Source organism: Equus przewalskii, chromosome 4, assembly GCF_037783145.1.
Source record: "Equus przewalskii isolate Varuska chromosome 4, EquPr2, whole genome shotgun sequence".
NCBI lineage: Eukaryota > Metazoa > Chordata > Mammalia > Perissodactyla > Equidae > Equus > Equus przewalskii.
This window is the reverse complement of record NC_091834.1, coordinates 3,091,641-3,116,890: the sequence shown is the minus strand read 5'-3', so window position 1 is coordinate 3,116,890 and position 25,250 is coordinate 3,091,641. Positions and strand designations below refer to the sequence as shown.

The 25,250-nt window shown below is 35.4% G+C and overlaps 1 protein-coding gene across 2 annotated transcripts in view; it reads left to right on the top strand.

The window, feature by feature from the left end:
• The window catches only part of RSBN1L (round spermatid basic protein 1 like), a 71,864-nt gene extending 46,614 nt beyond the window's left edge, over positions 1-25,250 (top strand). For both annotated transcript variants that reach the window (XM_070617013.1, XM_070617012.1), the window contains 5 exons: positions 5,461-5,598; positions 7,571-7,713; positions 11,323-11,490; positions 21,220-21,328; positions 21,411-25,250. In XM_070617013.1, coding sequence (XP_070473114.1) covers positions 5,461-5,598; positions 7,571-7,713; positions 11,323-11,490; positions 21,220-21,328; positions 21,411-22,052 — 1,200 coding nt within the window. In that variant the 3' untranslated portion in view covers positions 22,053-25,250. The remainder of the gene's footprint in view (positions 1-5,460; positions 5,599-7,570; positions 7,714-11,322; positions 11,491-21,219; positions 21,329-21,410) is intronic.

Genomic DNA, 25,250 nt, shown 5'->3' with positions numbered 1-25,250 from the left:
TGAAGTCAAAATAGTTTGTGTAATGCTGGCCAAATAAGTTATTTGTTTACTGTGCACTTATCAGAAACTATAACAGCCAGTGTGTGGTGAGCCTCCCCAGCAGGAAGAGTTTTCCAGGCTCAGTGGGCTGCAGTCTCCTCTGCAGGGACTGACAGAGCAGGGGGCGCATTGTGGGAACCAGCAGGTTGTTTCAAATGCTTCATGGTTTTTGACTTGCGTATTACCATCCTTGCTTCTTCCCTTGTTGCAGCAGTTTTTATAAGTAAAATAAGAGAAAGCAGTATTAAGATTATAGATTAAGATAAATCTTATGGATTTATTTTTGGCAGTGTATTTCCTGTCAGGAAGGCTACTTTTTTTCTTTTTGTAGCCAGCTGACCTCAGGATCATAAGGTTTTTTGTTTGTATGTTTTTAAAGATTACTTTACACGAAGAATGAACAGAATTTTAGTTTAAACAATTCATTTCCCATTAACCAAAACTTCTGAGATTTTGTTCTTGACAATTTACTGGCAGTGAATACAAGAAGTCACCTATTTCTTGCTTTTTTCTTTCCCTTTGTAAAGTTTATAGGGAATATGAGAGGGGAAAAGAGAAAATGCAGTCACTTTTGACCAATGTTGGTGATAGGTTTTTTTGTGGGGTAGAGGGACTGTAGGGAGGAGATTTAGGTTTAAAATGTTACGTCTGTTCTAAAAGGCGCTATTTAAATATAAACTTAGTATTTAAATATAAGCTTTTGCAAATATATAAAAAGGTATTTCCATCTTTTATTGTGGTGTTTTTTGAGAGAGCGATACCTAATGGGAAGGAACGATATGTGTACTCTTTGTGGCTCTGCATTTCTTTTAGGAATCATATAAGATACGTTTTAAAGGAGTGACATGTTTTGATATTTTCGGGTTAATTTTTTAACTGCATTAGGAAACTGATGGTTTGATTGATGTTTACGGAACTGAATAGAAGCAGATACAGTGATCTCGTGTCCAGTGTTGTCAGGATGTGAGCTTTTCCTGATAGATGATTTTTCTCTATAATGGAAGCATGTAGTTTTAAGTACTGAGATTTTGATGAAGATGCACTTTTTACTGAGCATATGCAGCATAATTTAGCTCCTTTTTTCTGTGTAGGTTTGTCATTATGCTGTTGTAATGCTGATGTCCTGGGGGAGCCACACTTGTGCTTGCCTCTTGCCCCTCCTCCCCCTTCCATATGTGGTTTCTTATCCTTTATGGTTTAGAGATTAGTTAGAATTAGACCTAATGTAGAAAATATATATAAGGAGAGTGCCCTTTTATGAATCGCGGTCTTTGTGGCGTTTATTTGGCTATTTAGAGATTCCTTCAACCCTCACCTGTTTCCTCCCCCCACCCCACTGTCATTGAGTTGTGATTGTTGGATAGATGATTTTAAGAGAATTGAGGCTTTTTTAAAAATGATACTGTAGTTTTACTTTTATTCCATGTAATCGGGAAAACTGGATATTTGCTATGTAGTGCTTGCAGTAAAACGGGTGTCACCTCAATCAAGAAGTATTTACTTTTTTGTGAAAAGTGTGTGGATTATATTCTTGTATTTTGTTTTAACAGCTTAAGTGCTATCTATATATTTCATCGAGGTATATACTTTTTGAATCTGAATACATTGTTATGTGTAATTTACCATGTTTAAAACATTAAATTAATGGATGCAACTGATTTAGTGTATATTTGAAGTATTGAGTTATTACACTAGAAAGTTGTATCAAATGGTGTATAATTGAGTTATATCACAATGTATTTTAAAATTCAAATTACTTTCACAACCTAAGATATTTTGATGACTTCAATTTACTTTTTAAAATTTAATTTTAAATTTAAATATATTTGTATCCATCCTCTTGGATTATCATAGTATTATCTTTAATATTTGGAGAATAAATGTTTTTGAAGAAAATTTCTGTTTCATTTTAAACATGATAGCTAAGTATGTATAGTTTTTATAAAGACCATACTTTCTAGTAGAATTTACTGGTGGTTTTAATAGTAGAGAAACAGGATGTACTTTGCAGTTTCAGCACATTTTGGTGAAGAGGGAGAGAGAATTGTACTTTTATTATAGTAAATTATGTGTGTCAGTGAATTTTACATGTAATATATATGTATTTTGCCATGAGGAGACAAGAACTATGAAGATTCAAATGCAATGTTTAAGATTATAATCCAACAAGTAAAGTCTATTACATTAGTTTTTAAAATTCAGTTTCTTCTAAATATTCTGTGAAATATTTATGAGTTTTAGTAGGACCATACTTTAAAAAAAATCATCAAAAGATATAGCTTCTTGGGGCCAGCCTGGTGGTGTAGTGTTAAGTTCACATGTTTCGCTTCAGCGGTCTGGGCTTCGTGGGTTTGGATCCTGGGCGTGGACCTATACAACACTCATCAAGCCATGCTATGGCAGCGTCACGTATACAAAATAGGTACAGAATTTAGCTCAGGGACAGTCATCCTTTCCAAAAAAGAAAAGAAAAAAAAAGATACAGCTTCTTTTTAGGTAGCCTCAGAAGAGACATTGGAGAGGGAAAGAAAATCAAGTTTGGTTTAATTTAATCTGTTATGTTAAAATTTTTAATATTTAGGTCTGTACTAATTTAGACATATTTCATTTTATTTTATTTTTAAACAGAGAACTACATTTGTAAACTTGGAAATTAATGTAAAGGTGTAATTTGAATGAAATAAGATGGCTTGGTCAGTAATGTCCTCTTCAATCAATGAAATGATCATTCTAAGCTAAGATAGCAACATCCGGTTAAATCAAAGTTAGTAAAGCACTTAAGTTATAATGTAAAACATCGTTTGTCTTTAATATTACCACCCAAGAAGCTCGACCCATTTTCTTCTGTTACTAAATGCTACATGTTTTACTTAACATTTAAACAAAGAAATTTTACTCTAAGAGAGCTGAATGTTAAATTTGTTAACAATTAGTTTTGGTTTTCTGATTATTAGTTGTGTTTATCCTTTCTTCTCTATAGCTTAATAGTGTTATAGTAGGGTTTTGGATCATTTTTGTAGAATGGAAGTGGTTGATTGCTTGGCCACTGCTAGGTAGAATTCAAAAACTATTTCAATTATTTGAGAAATGAATTATTACGTGTATAGTATGACTTGTTTTTACCTACTAGATAAATTCACTGTTAAAATTTCAGACTTATATTTCCTCATGGAAGATTATCTCTGACTCCTAAATGTCTCCTAACACTCACATCAAAGAGCATTCTTTATTGGTGTATCTGTTGTATGCATGTATTTAATTTTTGAGTATACTCTCTTGGAAAAAAGGCCAGTGGACCATCTATCCATTTGACTTTCGCTTTATAAGTATGTTCAAAGTTCCCATTTCTTTGAGAGCACTCATGAATTGGGTTGTGCTTAGTGTTTTAGAAGATTTCTCTCACTGAATATTCCTCTCTGCCCAAATTATTTTGTTGACCATTGAGTCACTACCTGAATTATTCAGTTGATCATTGTTGATACTGTAATGTAGTAGAATGAACCAGCTGAGTGGTAAGGACTTATTTGATTTTGGCTTTGCTAGACCTAGTTAATGATTTAGACGCTTTAGATGAATTAAACAAGATAAGGAAATTTGAGGCACAGAAAATTTATTTATGTGTGTGAAATGGAAATATTACCTTCCAAATGTGACTTTTAAAAGTCTAATGAAATATTTCAGAGCACTTGGAAAATTGGTGTGTTTTACAATGTAAGTTATTTGATTTCACTGAATGGCCATGAGGTCTCTCAAAACTCATATGCTCATTTGCAGATCCAAACTGAGGCCACAAACTCAGAATCACCTAACAGAATCGAGGTGTTATATCAGTTCTGGTAAATTTGCTAAATTTCAAGTTGATACCCTTATCTTTGTTAGAATGCGTTACAGAAATGCATACTTAGGGCTAATTTTCCTATCATGGTGCTGTTAGTTCATCTAAACTTGAGCTTACTAAAGACTTGTCCAGTCAGGTTTTAACTTTTAGTTCTCTCGGTATAGGAGGTGTTAGGAACTTTTGAGAGAGGAAAAAAAAAATGAGACCATGAGTAGAAAATGGGGACACAGAACCTCAATTTTTTTTTGTAACTTGGAGATTGGAGGAATGTTTATGGTTCTAAGAAGTAAATTTCTGACAGTTCATGAAAAGTTAAGCTTGGAATTTTGGTCAATAAACTTATTAAAGAATTAATGGATCATTGTTATACTGCTTTGCTGATTTTGATAATAAAATTCTCTAATGTCTTAGTCAAATTATTCTATTATGATAGAATTTTATAGTCATGTTTTTGGAACTATATGGGTGAGGGCTTAGGTACTTTGGTACATGATACTCTCCGCCAGCTGTGATCGTGGGGATTCAGCTTGTGATGTGAATACTTTTAACCATCTGGGTTTGTCTGGGATACAGGACTTTCAATTTTAATACAGGACTTTCAATTTTAAAATAGACCCAGGCAAACTGTGATAATGTGATCTGCCGAAATTTAGTGGCCACATAGGCTAATCAGCAGATATAATTAGGATTTGTTTTAAAGTTTGTTTATGAGGAAGTTGTTTTGCTTAAAAAAGACTCTTGTTTACTAGTGTTAGTGTATGAAAAGGCATAGGTTTCTTTGAAGGATTTGAATGTACTTATGAAAATTCTGGTACCAATGGTTCTTGAGGTGTAGGCTGTTTTATTTTGGTTGACATTTGAGTGATACCCATTTGCTACCACTATGCAGGTGGCTTTATATAACTATTAAGTTTTCTTCAGCAATCTGTGGTAAATTATTCCAGTTAAGGAGACTAAAACTCAAGGAATTTAAGTGATTTCTGGAGGTCACATAGCTGGTAGATACCAAAGGTAGATTTGGGACCTAGGACTCCTGGCTCTCAATCTCTAGTAGTTTTTCATCAGAATTAATCATAGAAATGTAAAGTAGATCTTCATTAATATGGCAAGATCTAGAAGGGAAGATCATTCCTGCTGGCCTTTTAGACATACAAACCACTGGTGATGGTTAAATGTAATATTTTTAGAGGGTCTGCTTTCAAAATTCTGATGAAAAGGTATGAATCATTTAGGAAAATGTAGTTATACGAACTTTTGAATATAATTTCAGTGGCATTATACATTAAATAATGAACACCTGTATTATTAGAAGTCATAGTCAGTGTCTAAAATTATGCTGTTTATTTCAACTCTGTTTGCATGAGTAGTATGTAGGAATAGCTAGAGAAGGTAAAATAGCTTGATTTAAGGCAGATGGTTGTTTTTTTAATGCCTTGTTTTTTTATTGTTAGTAAAGGCTTTTTTGTTTTGTTTTGCTTGCCTCATGTTATGTTCTGACATTCTTAGACAATATAATTTAGTGTTATGCAATGGTAGTAAGCGTTATCTTATATATAACTTTTAATTAAATCCATATCCTTTAGGTAAAAAGAACGTATTCTCACGGTACTTACAGAGCTGGCCCAATGCGACAGATCAGCTTGGTGGGAGCAGTTGATGAAGAAGTGGGAGATTACTTCCCTGAGTTCCTTGACATGTTGGAAGATTCACCATTTTTAAAAGTAAGAGAAAACAGTATCCAGCATCTAAATTGTGGGTCTTACTTTCACACTACAGATGATACAAATCATGGCTCTTTCTGCATTATAAAAATTTTGATTTCATTTGAATTGGAGGGAAGGAAAGGAAGAGATGAGAAACTAAAAGTAATTCTTGTGTAGTGTGTGTGTGTGTGTGTGTGTGTGACTCCTCAGGTGCTAGTTATAAGGACAAAGCTAAGTGGTGGACCAGAAAATAACACTTGCCCGTTGCTGCCTCTTTAGGAAATTGTTACATCTGTTTGTCAGCTTTTTATAAACTGAGTACTAGAAGGTTTAAGAAGTCCAGGGCACAACCAGAGGCACTCACTACTAGAATATACAGCTATGTATGGGGGAGCTTGGGGGAGAAGAAGAAGAAGGAAAAAGAAAAAAAAAAGATTGGCAACAGATGGTAGCTCAGGTGCCAATCTTTAAAAAAAAAAAGTACAGGAAGAATGCTTACTAAATTAAAGTGTTTATGACAAAGGAATGGCACTTTGGCATTGTGGAAAACTGGCATGGGAAACTGTCCAGCTGTATTTCAGTCATGGCTACACTAGCTGTGTTGGGCAAGCCATTTAAACTTGCTGGGCTTTAGTTTCCTCATCCATAAAATAAGGCATTTAGACTGTGTAGCTTTAAGGCCCCTTTAAATTCTTTACATGGTCTCTAGCCAGATTCATTTTTTCCCCAACAGTCTCTGCATTCCAGAAAATATTTCTTCCTGTCGGCCGCTGAGTCTGTCCTATTGAGAGAGAAATCTGTGAGCTATGTAATTAGATTAACTATTTAATCAATAATTTAAAGGTCAGAATCTGATAATATCAGTTTATCTCCAGTATTTGCCACATAATCTGTTTTTTCACTTCTGCTTGCTCAGTTTTCTAATCTCTGTGTATATATATCTTTTTCTTCCCCCCTTTTTTTTTTTTTTTTTACCCCATTCCATTCTCCTTTCCTTTCCTTTTTCTTTTTTTTAAGGGTTGGCACCTGAGCTGACATCTGTTGCCAGTCTTTTTTTTTTTCCCTTCTTCTCCTCAAAGCCCCCCAGTATGTAGTCATATATTCTAGTTGTGTGTGCCTCTAGTGGTGGCATGTGGGACGCCGCCTCAGCACGGCTTGATGAGCAGTGCCATGTCTGTGCCCAGGATCCGAACCAGCAAAACCCTGGGCCACTGAAGCAGAGCGCACAAACTTAACCACTGCGCCCTGGGGCCGGCCCCTCATTTCCTTTTTTATTCCTTTTAAACCTTTTCTTCCTTTTCTGTTTCTCCCAGTGACATCATGGAATTTGGTTGCATATTTTAATTTTAAAAGGAAATGAGTTAAATGCATTCTTTCTGGAGAATTTTAGTTTGACAATCCTTCCCTTTTGGAAAATGGAGAATCTTTCTCTTTTTTAAAAATTTATTTCTTTCTCTTTTCTTTTCAAAGATTTTAGTCTCTGCTTTGAGACTACCAGCCTTTTCAAGAAACTACTAAACAAATTTTGATTTTGCTTTGGTTTACCTTTTTGTTTTGTTAGGTTTTGATTATAGCTAATCAAAGTGATATCCATTTTTTTTGAGGTATCCATTTTTTTAACTCAATTAATTGTTCATTTTTATAGATTCTCGTGGAGAACACTTGCTTATTTGGCCAACTTATTAACATCATATGACTCATACATTTGGTAGAAGGAAGAATAACAAATGATGAATACAGTGAATCATATCTCTGGCAGGGTTGCAGGAGGGAGCCATCCAAGAATAATTAATCTCTTGTTGTATTTGAAATAGAATTTTTTGAAGGAAAATATATTAATATATAGGAATATGTTCAATATAGATAGATATTTCAAATGTATAAGTATAAAGGTATATATGAAATTTTGTCTAGGGGGCAGTATTCTTTAATGTATATTTGAAGTTACATTTTGAAAATAATTGATTTCTGTGTAATTATTTGCCTCTAGTGTACACTGCCATGGGGGACACTATCTAGTCTAAAATTAGAGAGTCGAAAAGATAGTGATGATGGTCCCATCATGTGGGTACGCCCAGGAGAACAAATGATCCCTGTGGCTGATATGCCAAAGTCACCTTTCAAAAGGAAAAGGTATGTTGGATACACATTTTTGTTGCCGGGAATAGGTGTTTGTATCTTGAGGTGTGTGTGTGTGTGTGTGTGTGTGTGTGTGTGTGTGTGTGTGTGTGTTGAAAATTAGAGGAAGAAGGAAAGGAAAGTTTAGAGCATAATTGGAATATAAATTCAAAAATGGCTACGTATGCTGATATAATTTTTTATAAAATATCAAATATAAATAAGATGAGAATATGTAGGCAAATGACAATAGATTGTAATTAGGAATGGAAAAAATGTCGTTCACAACAGACATTGTAAACTATTTTGAAATCAGTTTAGTAAGAAATATTAAGAACGCATATTAAGAAAACTAAAACATTTTATGGAAGATATAAAATAAGATCTAAACAAATAGGAAAGCCCTACTATGTTCTGGATTGGAAAAAATGATAGTCTTTTGAAATTTTTAGCATTCCTATTAGACTTAAACTTCCAGCACCAGATAAAATGATTTTCAAGTTCACAAGGAAGAAAAATAAAGTCAGCAAATAGCCGGGAGAACTGTGAAGGAGAAGGTAAGTGAGGGGGACCTGTGTTACTAGATACTAAAAATGACTGTAGAGCTCAAGAAGTCCTTTGGGATAGGATAGAGTGCACAAGTAGATCTAAGTATATTGGGAACTTAATATTGGAGATAGGTGGGACAAAGAAGAGTTATTCCGTGAACACTGCGGGCATAATCCACAGTCCATCTGAAAGAAGAGAAAGCCATAGCACCTGTTTCATACAAGAAGTAAGTTATAGATTTAAACATAAGAGACAAAAGATAAAAATGTCAGAATACAAATTTTAAGCCTAGGAGTGACCTTCCTAGTAAGCAAGATAAAAAAATATAATGGCAATATTATTTGTGAGAGAAAAGACCAACAACACAGTTCAAAACTATGATAGATTGGACTGAAACATTTGTAACATTTGACAAAGTTAATGTCAAATAGCATTCCCTAATTGACAAGGAAAATGTAAAACAACCCAATAGAAAAATAGACCTCAGGCAGTCACGTGTATATTAAAAGAATTGTGAGATATTATTTGTACCCATTACATTGGCAAAAATTATTAATAGAGCAGTAATATTACAGGCTGGTAGGTATGTGAGGAAACAGGGTCGTTTGTATATTGCTGCTATAATCATTTTGTGAAAGTAATCTACAATAGCTCATAAATTTCAACATATATTTGTTCTTTGATCCAGCACCTCTGCTTTTGGAAATCTGTCCCAAGAAATAAAAATATTAAAAGTAAATGTATAAGAATGTTAATTGTGGGCTGACCTGGTGACGTAGTGGTTAAGTTTGGCACGCTCTGCTTCAGTGGCCCGGGTTTGAGGGTTCAGATCCTGGGCGTGGACCTACACCACTCAGCAAGCCATGCTGAGGCAGTGACCCCTATACAGAATAGAGGTGGATTGGCACAGATGTTAGCTTGGGCCACTCTTCCTCAAGCAAAAGGAGGAAGATTGGCAACAGATGTTAGCTAGGGCCAATCTTCCTTACCAAGTAAACAAAAAAATAAACCGCTATATCATCAATGTTTATTAAAAAATATAAGAATGTTAACTGCAGCATTATTTGTAGTGAGAAAAAGATTTTAAATGGTCTGAATGCACATAAACGGGAATGGTTGAATACATTTTGGTACATTTCTATTAAAGAATATGGTGAAATAGTTAAAATAAATGAATTATTTATGTCTGTTGATCTGGAAGATATCCATGACACTTAAAAAGAACAAAACATAGAGTAATGTGTCCAGGATGATTCTATTATTATGAAAAGAAATACACATGTATAAATGATAACACATTCTGTGAGCCCAAAAGAGTGTGGAAGAATGCACGCTAGGTTAACATTGGTGGGAATGGAGTGGGTGATGCTAGGGGAGATAATGTGGTTTTTTTTTTAGATACCTAAAGATGCTTTCACTCATTATAGTGATTATTAATTAAAAAAGAGAAAAAGACCGGGAAAAAATGGTCGTTGAGTAAACTATAGGTTGCGTGAGGGCAGGGACTCTGTGTTCTTGTTGCGAATGTGTCTCTAGCACCTAAACAGAGTGCCTGGTCCTTAGTAAATAGTTATTAGTTGAATGACGTCTTTACAAGCTAATTTATTAGTAGTAAATGGTAAAATTGGTGTGTTTCTCAGTGGCTCTTAACTTGGGTTTATAAATCATTTTGAGACTCTGAAAGCCTCTCCCGAGAACCATGCACAAACTTGTTCTCGTAATTTGAGAGAGTGCACCAGCCCCTTGAGGAACTTGCCTGCACCTCAGGGATGACGACCCATGGTCTCTGGGGTGATTTCACATCTCATTATAGTCTGACCAACTGATAACAGCACTGCGCCAGGCACTGTGCTAAATGAAGTCTTAATTCGTAGAATGTGGTGTTAATTCAACCAGACTTGTGGGCTTGAAAGCCTGTTAGCTTTCCACAGGAAGCAGCAGCAGTGTCTAACTTTCTGTGGAACCTTAACGTGTGGAACATTAATCACAAAGCGTGAAAGAGTGTGTGATAGCATCATCTGTGTGTGTGTAAGTGTGTACTCAGACTGTGACATGGGAGTGCACAAAGAGCAGTAAGTAGAGGAGATTGAGGGTGGGAGACACTCATAGGAAGAGTGACCCTAGAGGATAGACTGGGACGAGAGGAGAAAACTGTGAGGGCGATCCCAGTTTATCTCTGGAAGCAATGCGAAAACCGTGTATTTATCTTCCTAAGATGACGACTCCCATGGAAATGACCACCTTTTCCCCTTCTGCAGCAAAGTTGGAGAGGGTTTCTGCAATGAGTGAGGCTAAGTAGTCAGCAGCTTCTCTATGCGTATGGTTCTAGAAGGGGAGCAGTGGGGGAGAGCCAGGGGAGATGGCTGTCCTCCAGGGTGGGGCTGAGGTTTTCCTTTTACCTCCCGTAAACCATGCATGTTTTCTGGAAGCACTTATTGCCTAGTGTTTTCTTGCTATTTATTTTTTTGTCTTTCTCTCCCTAGAGTATAAACTCTCATGAGAGTAGGGAACTTGCCTGTCTTATTCACTAGCTCCAATGCCTTGATAGTATCTGGCATATAGTAGGTGTTCTATAAATATTAAATTGAAGCATTTTAAAAAGTTACCTTTTTGTTCTGGATATATACCTTGTGTTAGCCATGTGACCTGAGTTAGGGCATGGTTCCACCGATTAGCCCCACATCTGAAGGTAAAGATTTTGGGTACAGGGAAACCTGGGTAAACCACATCATCTGTAATTTAGTTTTTGATCCAAGTACGTATTGCCTTACAACTGCCGCTTTTGGGAAGTATGTTTTAGAAAAAGGAGAGGATTATATGTGTTTTGTTTGTACTTGTTCATTTTAAAAATAGAACTTGATTTGGGTGCAGGTGATTTAAAATTACCTTTTGTCTGAGTTATGCGGTTAATAAATGCTTGATGGCAGTTAAGCCTCAGTACATCAATACAAGTGTTTGAAGGCATTTAAGCCGTAATACATAAGCCTGTCCATCCCTGTCTCCCTCCCTCCCTCTGGCACACATATATATATATATGTGTGTGTGTGTGTGTGTGTGTGTATTTTTTTTTAACAGGACTACCAATGAAATAAAAAACTTGCAGTACCTACCTCGAACTAGTGAGCCCCGTGAGATGCTCTTTGAAGACAGGACAAGAGCCCATGCAGATCACATAGGACAAGGTTTTGAACGACAGACTACAGCTGCTGTTGGAGTGTTGAAGGCTGTGCACTGTGGAGAGTGGTATATATTAACTACTGCTATTTTAATGAAAAATTTTCTTGGCTTCTAAAGTTTTTCTGGGGAAGTTTCTCAGTAATTCTTACTGTGGGGGGAAAAAAGTTTCATTTCTCCCTGTGTTTGGATATCCTAATTATATAATTGCACTGAAAATGATTTTCCGTTGCTAGAACCTAGATTTAGTCTTTTGGGTTTGACTGAAATAATTTCATTTTCTAAGTGACTAGAGGTGAAAATAATTGTCTTATCCGAGGTAAAAGAAAAACTAAAGTTTGGTTGGTACTTACTCTATGCCCATTTGCACATGTTCATTTAATTCGCTCAACTACTTTTAAGCTCGTGTTCATTACACAAAGACCCTGAGGCTCAGTGCTGTCAAATAATGTTCTCATAGTCGTCCCCTTAATAAGTGGTGGAGCTGATCTGATCTCAGGTCTGTCTGACTCCCCACTCCTCTGTTTCTCTTTATGCTGTTCTACCTGGCTGCTCCCTTTCTGAGTCTACTAAGGATCTGTTTACTTACTGTATTAATTTTTCCTGACTTTGCTTGCAAGTCTCACTTTGAGTCTTTTGATAGATTAAAAAAATGGGTAATTCTTTAATATACTTAAGGTGTCATCTCATATATTAAGAAACTTTCCATTTATTGAAAAACCACACATAGCAAAGCTATATTTATACTGTAAGATAAATTTGCTCAGTTAGGTTTTTGTTTTCAAATTTTGTAGTTGGGTATGGAATTTAAGTTGGAATATGCTATTTTGCTTATTAAAGCAGTTGAATTAGATACTAAATATGTAAGAAATTTTTCTAAGTAAAAAAATGTTTAATTCTGAAAATAAAAGTCAGTATTGCAAAATTTGTCTAAGACTTTATGACAAATATAATCTGTATTTTCTACATGAGGGAATTTTATTTTCAAGGGCTACTGATAAAGGATTGACCCTTTGTTCAGAAGAGAAAATTTATAGTAATATTTTATAAATTAATACTGAGTGGGAAGGCCAGTGTAAACTGACCTCCTTTCTTAACGTAAATGGAGCGCTGTCAGTTTCAGGTATACAGAGCAGCCAGTGCCGCTGAACTAACCCTGAGAGGTCCTTAGCAAAACTGTATTAGGAGTCTGTAATTCAGTAATGCTTTATAATTGAATTGTAAGTTAAATGGTAATTTTCAAATATCTCTAGTTCTCATGTAGTTTCTGTGCTCTTCCTATAATCTGGTTTAAAATATTAATTTTGTAAGTTAAATGGTAATTTTCAAATATCTCTAGTTCTCATGTAGTTTCTGTGCTCTTCCTATAATCTGGTTTAAAATATTAATTTTGTCAAAGAGTAAAGGCAAATTTATCTCTGTGGAAAGCTTTATAAACTCCTGTTTCAAATTGATGAGATTTTTTTTTTAATGTTAGTTATAAAGGATTTAAGAGTGGCATCAAGATTTACTTAAGGTGAAATCTGATTTCTAGATAGTATTCAGTAAAGTTAGCCACATATTTATGCTTTCTTTCGGAAATAAATGTTTCTGCTTCATGGCCTGAGCACTTGGTATAAATCTCCCCTAGGTGCTTTAACTTACTGTTGGTGTATGTGCTCTCCTCCCCTTTATATGTGATTTGAGGTCAGAGATTGTGTCCTGGCCTTCGCAGGCCCACCACAGTTCCCAGTAAATATTTATTGAATAGAAAAGCACCTTTGTGGCTAGGAATTTCACAGTAAAAAAGACTGTCGTCAAACTACTAATATATTAGCTGGCCAGATTTAAGAATATGTTTGTGAAAGATTTGGAATGAGATATTGCTAGCTATGAGTTTTCTCACTATTGTGAAATACAATTTGGGTCCTATAGCAATGCTGCTTTAATCTCTTACAACTAAAGATGGCAAGAAAATAATTTTGTTAGTGCTATAAGAGGGCTTCATGGCTCTGATGCAGTCTGTGATCCTTTTATTATTATTCCTTGCTGTTAAATTAAGCAATACTAAAAGTTAGTGCTTTCTCTTTTTACTTATCTTGGTGTTTTGAGTTCTCTTTTTCTCAAGAAGACATTTGGTATTAGAATATTAGATTCTTGACTTTATCGTAGAGCCGGGTTTAACACCAATTTGAAATAAAAGACTGGGATTGATTTAGACTACAAAGAAATCTTCAGCTAGATAGGCTTGTGAAGTATTGATCAAATTATAGCACTCTAGGTATTATAAAGAAAGGATTCACATAGATTTATGTATTTGAGGTTCCTTCTTTGAGTCTAGTTTGTAAAAAAAATCAACTACTGAAGTATAGTTTACATCTAATAACACAACACTCATTATACGTGTACAGTTTGCTGTATTCTGACAAATGTCTACAGCTCTGTTAGTACTACCACAACTCAAACAGAGAACATTTTGTTTCCTTCATATCCCCTGGCAGATAATCTTCCCCATCCTTAGCCAAGTTCTAGACATCTATTAATCTGTTTTCTGTCTTTGTAGGTTAACCGTGCCTAGTACAGGATCTCTTGTGAATAGAATCATATATGTTGCCTGACTTACTTCACTTAGTGTAATATTATTGAGATTCATCTATGTTGTTACGTGTATTAGTAGTTCATTCCTTCTTGTTGCTGAGTTGGTGTATCGTATGGATATATTGCAACTGATTTATCCATTCACCTGATGATAGACATTTGACTTGTTTCCAGTTTTGGGTTTTTATGAATAAAGCTGTCATGAGCATTCACTTTCAAGCCTTTGTGTGCACATATAATTTCACTTCATTTCAGTAAATACGTAGAAATGGAATTACAGGGTCTTAGAGTAAGGCAAAATAGTTGTGTACAGAGAAAATTCTAAGTCTACAAAAGAAGTACTAGAATAAATAAGCAAACTTATCAAAGTCACAGGATAAGACAGTATTGAAAAGTCAATTGTGTTTCTGTATGTTGGCAATAAACATTTGGAAACTGAAAAATAAAAAAATAATGCCACTTAGATTAGCATTAAAAAACTGTGAAATACTAAACAAAATTTACGTAAATGTAGAGATATACCTTGTTTATGGAGTGGAAGACTCAAGATTATTAATGTGTCAGTTCTTTGCCAAATGATCTAGAAATCATCTCAGTCCTAATGAAAATCCCACTAGGTTTTCTTATAGAAACACAAAGAACCTAGTATAGGCAAAAGAGTCTTGAAAAAGAAAGAACAGTGTTGGAGGATTTACACTACACTACCTGTCATTTTAAAACTTACTATGAAGCTATAGTCATTAACAGAGTGGGGTATTGGTATGAAGATAGACGTGAAGATCAATGGAACAGAACAGTGTCTAGAAATAGACCTATCATTGATTTTCAATGAAGATACCAAGATAATTCAGTGGGGAGTCTTTAAAGAAACACTGCTGGAACAACAGGGTAACCATATCCCAAAAGAAAAATTAAAAACAAACCTTAAGGGCCCGCCCCGTGGCCAAGTGGTTAAGTTTGCGCACTCCGCTTCAGTGGCCCAGGGTTTTTGCTGGTTCAGATCCTGGGTGTGGACCTGGCACTGCTCATCAGGCCATGCTGAGGTGGCATCCCATATGCCACAACTAGAAGGACCCACAACTAAAATATACAACTATATACTGGGGAGATTTGGGGAGAAAAAGGCAGGAAAAAAAACCCCAAAAAACCTTGACTCTTCTCTCACACCATACAAAAAAATTGATAGGATATAGAACTAAATGTAACCCTTAAAACTATAAAACTTCTAGAAGAAAACATGAGAGAAAATTTTGCAGTAGGCAAAGAGTTGATGAACCATAAAAGAAAACGATACATTAAGCTAATGGAAAGGCAGGTACAGGCTGGGAGAAAATGTCTGAGGTGTGTGCATGTATGTATGACTTGTGTCCACATATATAAAGAACTCTCACAATTCAAGAATAAGAAAACAAACAACCCAGTTAAAACTGGGCAAAAGATTAGAACAGACATTTTATAAAAGGTACACAAATGGCCAATAAGCACATTAAAAGTTGTTCTATATAATTGTACCGTAAGGGAAGTGCAAGTTAAAACCACAAGGAGATAACACTACACACCCACTAAAATTGCTAAAAGGAAAAAAAAAAACAGAAAGTGCCAAAAGCTAGTGAGGATGTGGATTAACCAGAACTTTCATACACTTCTCTGGGAACTGTAGAAGTTTGGCAGTTTCTTATAAAATTAAACATAGATTTACCCTAAGGTCCTGTAGTTCCAAGATTTCATTTCTGTTCTTGGGATTAAGAACTTCTCTTGGTTATTCTGTATTATACAGAAATGTTTGTTTATGTGTATATATCTGATATATACATGATTATATGACATATATATGATATAACACATTTGATAATATTTATGATACATTAAATAGTGCTGGATTCAATTTGCTAATATTGTTAATAATTTTTGTGTTTATATTAATATATTGGCAGAATTTATTTTATTGATCTTTTCAGTGAATCAGCCATTTATTTCATTGATTTCTTTTCTATTGTTTTTCTGTTTTCTATTTCATTGTCTCTGCTCTTCTTTTTTTTCTTTTAAGGAAGAATTTACTATTCTTTTTCCAGCTTAAGTTAGAAGCATAGATGATTGATTTGAAACCTCTCTTCTTTTCTAATAGAGGCATACCTGGGAGTTATTGTGGGTTGGGTTCCAGACCACCACAATAAAGCGAATCACATGAATTTTTTGGTTTCTCAGTGCATATAAAAGTTAGGTGTGCACTATACTATAGTGTATTAAGTGTGCAATAGCATTATGTCTAAAAAAACAATGCACGTATCTTAATTGAAAAATATTGCTAAAAAATACTAACCATCATCTGAGCCTTCAGCAAGTTGTAATCTTTGTTGGTGGAGGGTCTTGTCTCGATGTTGATGGCTGCTGGCTGATGAGGGTGGTGGTAGCTGAAGGTTGGCGTGGCTGTGGCAGTTTCTTAAAATAGTACACGGATGCTGTCTGCAGCATCAGTTGACTCTTCCTTTCACAGATGATTTCTCTGAGGCATGCGATGCTATTTAATAGCATTTTACCCACAGTAGAACTTCTTTCAGAATTGGAGTCAGTCCTCTCAAACTCTAATACTGCCTTGCCAACTAAGTTTAGGTAATATTTTAAATCTTTTGTTGTCTTTTCAGTAATCTTCACAGTGTGTTCTCCAGTGGATTTCATCTCAAGAAACCTCTTTCCTTGTTCATCTATATAAGAAGCAACCCCTCACCCATTAAAGTTTTATCATGAGATTGCAGCAATCATGTCACATCTTCAGGCTCCATTTCTAATTCTGATTCTCATGGTTTTCCCACCACATCAGCAGTGACTTCCTCCACTGAAGTTTTGAACCCCTCAAAGTCATCCATGAGGGTTGCAATGAACTTCTTCCAGACTCCTGTTAATCTTGATATTTTGACCTCTTCTCATGAATTATGAATGTTCTTAATGGCATTTGGAATGGTGAATCCTTTCAAGAAGACTTTCAGTTTACTTTGCCCAGATCCATTAAAGGAATCACTATCTATAGCAGCTATAACTTTACAAAATATGTTTCGTAATAAGACTTGAAAATCAAAATTATTCCTTGATCCATGGGCTGCAGAATGAATGTGTGTTAGCAGTCATGAAAACATTATTAATTTCCTTGTACATCTCCATCAGAGCTCTTGGGTGACCAGGTGCATTATCATTGAGCAGTAATATTTTGAAAGGAATCTGTTTTTCTCAGCAGTAGGTCTCAATAGTGGGCTTAAAATATTCAGAAAACCGTGTTGTAAAGAGATGTGCTGTTATCCAGGCTTCGTTGTTCCATTTATTAAGCACAGGTAGAGTAGTTTAGCATAATTCTTAAGGGCCCTAGGGTTTTCAGAATGGTAAATGAGCAGTGGCTTCAACTTAAAGTCACCAGCTGTATTAGCCCCTAACGAGAGTCAGGCTGTCCTTTGAAGCTTTGAAGCCGGGCATTGACTTCTCTTTAGCTATGATGGCTAGTCCTAGATGGCATCTTCTTCCAACGTAAGGAAGGAAAAATCAATCTACATGAAAGTCTGTTGTTTACTGTAGCTTCCTTCATTATCTCAGCTAGATCTTCTGGAGAACTTCCTGCAGCTTCTACATCAGCACCTGCTGCTTCACCTTGCACTTTTATGTTATGGAGACGACTTTAAACCTCAGGAACCAACCTCTCCTAGCCTCACACTTTCCTTCTGCAGTTTCCACACCCCCTCAGCCTTCACAGAATTGAAGTTAGGGCCTTGCTCTGGACTAGGCTTTGGCTTCTGGAAATGTGACTGCTTTGATCTTCTGTGTGGACCACTAAAACTTTCTCCACATCAGCAGTAAGGCTGTTTCACTTTCTTATCATTCGTGTGTTCATGGGAGTAGCACTTTTAATTTCCTTCAAGAACTTTTCCTTTGCGTTCACAGTTTGCCTAACTATTTGGCCCAAGAGGCCTAACAGTTTTCCACATGCCTTCCTCACTAAACTTAATCATTTCCAGCTTTTGATTTAAAGTGAGAGACGTGTGACTCTTCCTGTTACTTGAACACTTAGAGGCCATTGTAGGATTGTTAATTGGCCTAATTTCAATATTGTTGTGTCTCAGGGAATAGGGAGGGCAGAGGAGAGGGAGAGAGATGGGGAAATGGCCAGTCAGTGGAGGAGTCAGCACACACAACATTTATCTATTAAGTTCACTGTCTTATATGGGTGTGGTTCATGGTGCCCCAAACAATTACAGTAGTAACGTCAAAGATCACCATAACAAGATAATAATAATGAAAAAGTTTGAAATATTGTGAGAATTACCAAAATGTGACACAGACACACGAGGTGAGCAAGTGTTCTTGGAAAAATGGCATCGATAGACATTTGTTACAGGGTTGCCACAAGCCTTCAATTTGTGAAAAAAAAAAAAATGCAGTATATACGAATCACAATAAAATGAGGTGTGCCAGTATAAGTATTTAAAACTAAATTTCTAAGCACTATTTTAGCTATATTTCACAAATTTTGATACTGTGTTTTTATTATTATACAGTTCAGAATTTTTCTAATTTCCCATTTGGTGTCTTTTTTTAACCCATGGATTATTGAGAAGAAGAGTATTGTTTACTTTCCAATATTTGAGGATTTTTTCCAGACTTCTTTGGGGCGTGGTTTGATTTCCAGTGTAATTCCCTTGTGGTCAGAGAACATAGTCTGTATAACTTCAGTCTTTCTTAATTTCCTGGGGTTTGTTCTGTGGACGATCTTGATGAATGTTATATGTACACTTAAAAGAAGGTCTATTTTGCCTTTTTTTTCCCCCTGCTTTTTCTCCTCAAATCCCCCTGGTACGTAGTTGTATATCTTAGTTGTAGGTCCTTCTAGTTGTGGCATGTGGAATGCCGCCTCAATGTGGCCTGATGAGCGGTGCCGTGTCCACGCCCAGGATCCGAACCGGGGAAACCCTGGGCCTCCGCAGCGGAGCGCGCAAACAGAAGCACTCAGCCAGGGGCCGGCCCTCTGTTTTGCTTTTGTTGGGAGGACCCCGCTCTGTAAATGTCAGTTAGGTCAGCTTTGTTGAGAGAGTGCTTCGTGTCCTCTACATCCTTACTAATTTTTGTCTCCTTGGTAATCTCCATCTGTAACATTGGATTTGACTGTTTCTCCTTTCAGTTTTGCTAGTTTTTCTCCGTGTATTTTTTATTTTGTAATAGCTTTATTGAGATATAATTCACATACCACGCAATTCATTAATTTAAACTGTGTAATTCGGTAGTTTTTAGTATATTCATAGAGTTGTGCAACCATCACCACAATTATAGAATATTTTCATCACCTCAAAAAGAAACCCTGTGCTCCTTAACTATTACTCCCCATTCCTGCCTCCTCTCCAGCTATATGCAGCCACTAATCTACTTTCTCTCTTTCTGTCTGTTAGATGTTTCGTATAAGTGCATCATAGAATATGTGGTTTTCTGCGATTAGCTTTTTCATTTAGCATAATGTTCTTAGTGTTATGTATTTTGAAGTTCTGTTAAGGTGGCTACACATTTAGAATTATTCCTTCTCGATGAATTGACCTGTTTATCATTATGAAATGCCCTTTTTATCCTTGGTAATGTTCCTTGTCCTGAGATCTACTTTGTCTTATGTCAGTATTGCCACTCTAGCTTTCTTGTGATTAGTGTTTGCATGTTTTATTTTTTCCATTCTTTGTCTTTTAACCTGTGTGTCTATATTACTGTTTCATGTAGACATCATATAGTTGAGTCTTGCTCTTTTTTTTAATCTGATGATAATCTCTGTCTTTTAATTGGAGTATTTAGACCATTTACATATAATATGAGTAAATTTGGATTTAAATTTATCATCATTTTCCCATTTGCCTCTTCTATCCTTCATTACTTTTTCCCCCTTTTCTTTCTTGTCTTTTTTAGTGTTCCATTATACCTCCACTTTTTGCTTACTAGTAGTTGCTTTAAAGTTATCAGTCTACCTTCAAGGATTAGACCTCTTCATGTAAAGTGTAAGAACCTTTTAATAGTATACTGCCATTTATCCACCTCCACCCCACCCCTGTTTCTGGCCTTTGTGTTAATTATCATCATTCATTTTATTTTACATATGCTATAAACTGCCTGATATGTTACTTACTTTGACTTTAAGGAGTTATTTCTAACGAGATTTAAAAAATGACAATAAAATATCTTTGATATTTACTGTTACTTGTGCTCTACTTTCCTTTTAAAGAGATCTACATTTTCATCTTAAGTATCGTCTTCCTTCAGCCTGAAGAAGTTCCTGTAACATTCTTTGTTGTGCTGGTCATCTGGTGACAGTTTCTCTCAGCTTTTGTTTGTCTGAAAATGTTTTATTTCACATTTTTGAAGGATATTTTTGGTGGATATAGAATTCTAGATTGGAGTTTTCTTTCAATGCTTTAAAGATGGTCTGTTCTCTTCTGCTTGCATTGTCTCTGATGAGAAGCCCGCAGTCATTCTTATTCTTCTTTCCCTGAGTATTTACGTAATGCGTGAGTTTTAGATTTTCTCTTTATCACTGTTCGTAAAAATCTGGTTATGATTTGCCTTGGTATAATTTTCTTTTTGGTATTTACGTTGCTTGGAATTTCATTCCAAAATCCATTTTTGAGCATCTTCTGTAAAAATGTATTTGTGTATTCCTAATTAATTGAAGAAATTGGGAATTTTTTAGAATTCTATTTAAAGACACTGTTAACTCCAGCAGAAAGAGCAGTAACAGTTTTTATTACTACTTTTCTAATGAATGCCTCTTAACTTATTAAGAGTTATTTAGGGGGTTAGGTACCGTTGCGGTTATGTGTGTGTCTATTGAAGAAAGTATTCCCTTTCCCTCATAGTTACCTCTAAGTTTTAGGTGGTATTTTCAATTTTAATACTTAATTTATTGAAGTATTGATCTTAACTTTAAGACAAAACACTCATTTCTTTGATTTGCATAACCTATTCAAATCATTTTAATTTTTCAAAATATAGTTACACATAGCTATAATAAAATGAAATTCGTTGTTTTTATCTGTGTTTAGGTTGAAACCCCTTTGTTGAAATATGTAAAGTGGTATTCTAATAATTTAACTTTATTTCTAAGACAGTACTTGGGTTTTGACCTTAAGCCAATTTTGCTTTGACTTTAATAAGGATTAACAGAGTGAAACAGTAATGGCAGATTCTTTATTATCTCATATTCTTTTTTAGGCCTGATCAACCCCGAATAACCAAAGATGTGATTTGTTTTCATGCTGAAGATTTCTTAGAAGTAGTTCAACGAATGCAGTTAGATTTACATGAACCTCCACTGTCTCAGGTATATTTTAAACCATGATGGTCTTCAGTTTCATTTGTATTGTGGAAAAGACTTATTGATGTTCCTTGTTTTCTTCTTTTAGTGTGTCCAGTGGGTTGATGATGCAAAACTTAATCAACTGAGGAGGGAAGGCATTCGCTATGCCAGGATTCAGCTGTATGATAATGACATTTATTTTATCCCAAGAAATGTTGTTCATCAATTCAAGACAGTTTCAGCTGTGTGCAGTTTAGCATGGCACGTTCGGCTCAAGCTGTATCACTCAGAGGAGGACCCTGCTCAGAATACAGCGACTCATGAAACAGGCACATCACCAGGTTCCACATCATCAGTTCTTGGACCTCACGCTGACAATGTGATTTGTGCTGTAAGCAGAACCTCCTTGGATTCTGTTTTTTCAGACAAACTTCATTCTAAATATGGATTACAGCAGATTAAACATGAACCTCTTGCATCTGTAAGAATCAAGGAAGAACCTGTGAATGTGTATATTCCTGAAAAGACTAGAGCACCGAGTAACATGGATGGCAGGAATGTTAAAGCAAAATTGGATCATGTTCAATTTACAGAATTGAAGATTGACGTGGACTCTCAATTTGAAAATAGCAACAAAGATTTGCAGGAAGGCTTGTGCCCGGGAAGCCTCCTAAGTCTGGTTGATGCCAGGCAGCACAGCTCCGCACGCTCAGAGCAGGAGAGGAAAGAGGACGATGTTTTGTGCTAAGTTTGTACATACCATTTACTATTCTTTTTTTTTTTTAAACTTAATAATGTAATAAAGATTCATGAATTCTGAAAGCAAGCCAAGGACTTGCCCCTAAGTCTGTTACGAAATCTAGTTCCTGTAGCTTTGTAACATTCCTCAGTGCCTGTCCTCAACTGTGAAGCATTGAAGCGCGTAGGGCCAGACGCACTGTAAACCTGCAGGCGTAAGCAGAAGGCGGCTTTGAAACGTCATTTGATGGAGTTGTAGGTTTTAGAATAGAGCTGACATTAACATATATATATATTTTTTGTAATATGAGCCAGAATTCTTTTTCGACAATTTAAGGCTTTTCCATAGAGCTTATTTATACCGATTTTTTTTTTCATTTTAAATGTGTCAGCACTGTAGTGTAAATAGCTTTTAAAAAATCTTTTTAGTGTGATTTATACTGAAATGTGAGCCACTTAATAAAGGTTCATAGTAATAAATATGTTTTCTGTTGGGTCTGCAAAAAGACAAACTGACAATTCAGTTAAATCATTTATTTGATCTATTATGTTTCTGCTGGTATATCCATTTCAAGTGGTAATGGAGTGCAAATGTCTGTGTTCAAATCTAGTGAATATTTAAATTCCCCACACTGTGCAAGCATTTTGTAAAACCAAGATTCAGTTATGAAAACATATTTATATATGTGTGTATGTATGGGAATATATATATGTATATCATATTTTGCATAACTTCTTAAATTGCTGAATAAGATGAGTATGTGAAACTTTCTAGCCCTACTCCCTGGAAAACATTTTAAAATATTTATATTCAACATTAAGAAAGCAGTTTAGGTAAGAGAAACAATTTTATAAAGTTGGGAGAAACAAGGTCTGTTAGTGCTATCTATTCCTTCTAACTAATCAAGTTGTGTGGCCAGATTACATAGCCCTAACAAATTTTCTTTGTAATGTATGGAGTAAGAAGTGGAGGAGATTTTCTTACTGTAAAGCACCTATACTATACTTAGTACTAGCTGAGTAAATATCTTTAGTTACAGAAAGTTTAATTGTGAGCAGTTATAATCCTCTTTTACAATTTTCTTGTGGAACAGGAGGAAAATATGGCAAATACAAAATCTTAAAATAAGGGCAATGACTCAGCTGCCATATACAGAGAGATAACTAACACAATAAGATGTGTTACCTCGTCTTTCTAAGGATCCCTCTCTCTGCCCTGGCAAGGTAAACAACTTAGAGCCCTTCTTCAAAAGAAGCTCTAGAGGGGCAATCGGAGGAGGAAACAGGATTGCCGGTGCCTCGCTGAAGACGATTCAGACACATCTCTGCAATGATGGACTGCTTCCACTGCTGTCATTAAAAGTCAAACAGATGTCTTTAATGAAAGCTTTGATGTGAGGAACTCTGCTCATTGCAAATCTATTTTATTTGTTTTTGGTATTTTTCTGGGCTAATATTTTGGTTGATGACTTTCAGCAGGGGTTCTTTGTGCTACCTTTTAGGCTGGTGTTGCTATTCCCATTTCATTGGTTTCTGACCCAGCCTCATTTATGGTACCCATAAAACTGTTTATCTTTCTGGTTAGGGAGAAGCCACTTAGAAAGAGGCATTTCATCAGAAAAAGTAAACTGCAGCAGTGATGTCATTTCTGGACCCCGGTTTAAAAGGACAGTTAAATATTGTAGGAAATTTCGATGGTTTGTAGGAAATCAATATATGTATTTGCAACATAGGAATTTTCATGGGATGAGGAAGATATAAATCATGATAATGTAAATAGGGATTTTGTTTTATATGTTACAGTTTTATCCTGTCTCTCACCACTTTAGTCTTCTCTTTTAAGCTAAATTTATATATTTGCACCTTTCTTTTTGGGAGATGAAAGTTCATAACAAACCAGTATTGAGAAATAGGAGGGGATGTGGTTAAAATGTTCTGTTTTTCTTTTTTTAGTTGAAGGGTGAAGTATTTAACAAGGTTTGTTTTAGTTCCAGTTTTCCAGTAGCATACACGTAGATGCATGAGATCATATTGTAAATGTCTTTAGGGTATCCCTTCAAAATATATGAGCCTTAAACTTTTAACTTAAAGACCTATCTAAAACAACCATGGTGGTTGCTTTTAGGTATCGTTTACTATATAACCTATAGTCAGACTTCTCCATATTTTGAAAATTTGACTGTTTTGTAAAATGCATCCATCTCCATGCAGGTGAAATATAAATCAGTGGGCTCCAATTTCAAGATACAGCCTTGTCACCTTGAATAATGCATATGTTGTCTTACGGGTTATCATTTTAAAATCTTCAGATGCAATCTGAGAACTTGCTGACTACCTTTGTTACACACGGATAATTTCTATTTCAATATTGCATTATATTAATGGTTTCCTAGTAGTGCATTCCAGTTCTTTATCTGAACACGGTTTTTGCTGTTATTTCCAATTTATTGGACCAGAACAATAAAGCACTTAATATATAGTTTCTGTATGATCTTATAGACTAAACAGTTCTTATGTAAATTATTAAATTGATACACAGACCTTTACAGAAAAACTAAGGTACCTCGGTGGTGTCTGCTATAGTGCTTTTTTTTTTTTTTTTTAGTTACTTTTCTTCATACCCGTTTTGCTATCTAAGTAATATATATTCCATACTCAGGTTAGCTGGTAGCTAGCAAAGGAATTAAGCATTTGTGATATTTAGTTGAAAATTTTACTAAAGCCATATTCATTATCTTCCTTGTCACTAAGGCTGTTGACCTTAAATAAAGATTAGGTTGATCTAGTACAACACTCCGTGTGTGTGTGTGTGTGTGTGTGCATGTGTGTACGATTATTGGAAATATGTTTATTTCCATATATATTCATTTTTAATCCATTCTGTGACTTTGGGGGGGGGGGTCATGGAGGGTAGGAAAGATTTTATTTCTTGAGTTAGGGTTCAAGGGATTTCATTAGTGTTCCTGACTGTAAAAGAGTTTTTTCCCAAATGCATACGGCAGGTAAGATCATTTTTGTAAATAATAGATTAGCACTGTTTTGGTAAATTTGCATTCAGTTATTTTTTGGACAAGTTCATTGTCATGTAAAGCAAATATCTCAAAATTCATTTTAACATTTAGCAAAGGTGCAAGATTTGTTTTTGGAGTTTGAGAGGCATTTTCCTTGTCTTCCACCTTTCAATAAATACTAAAGTTGATAACCATAA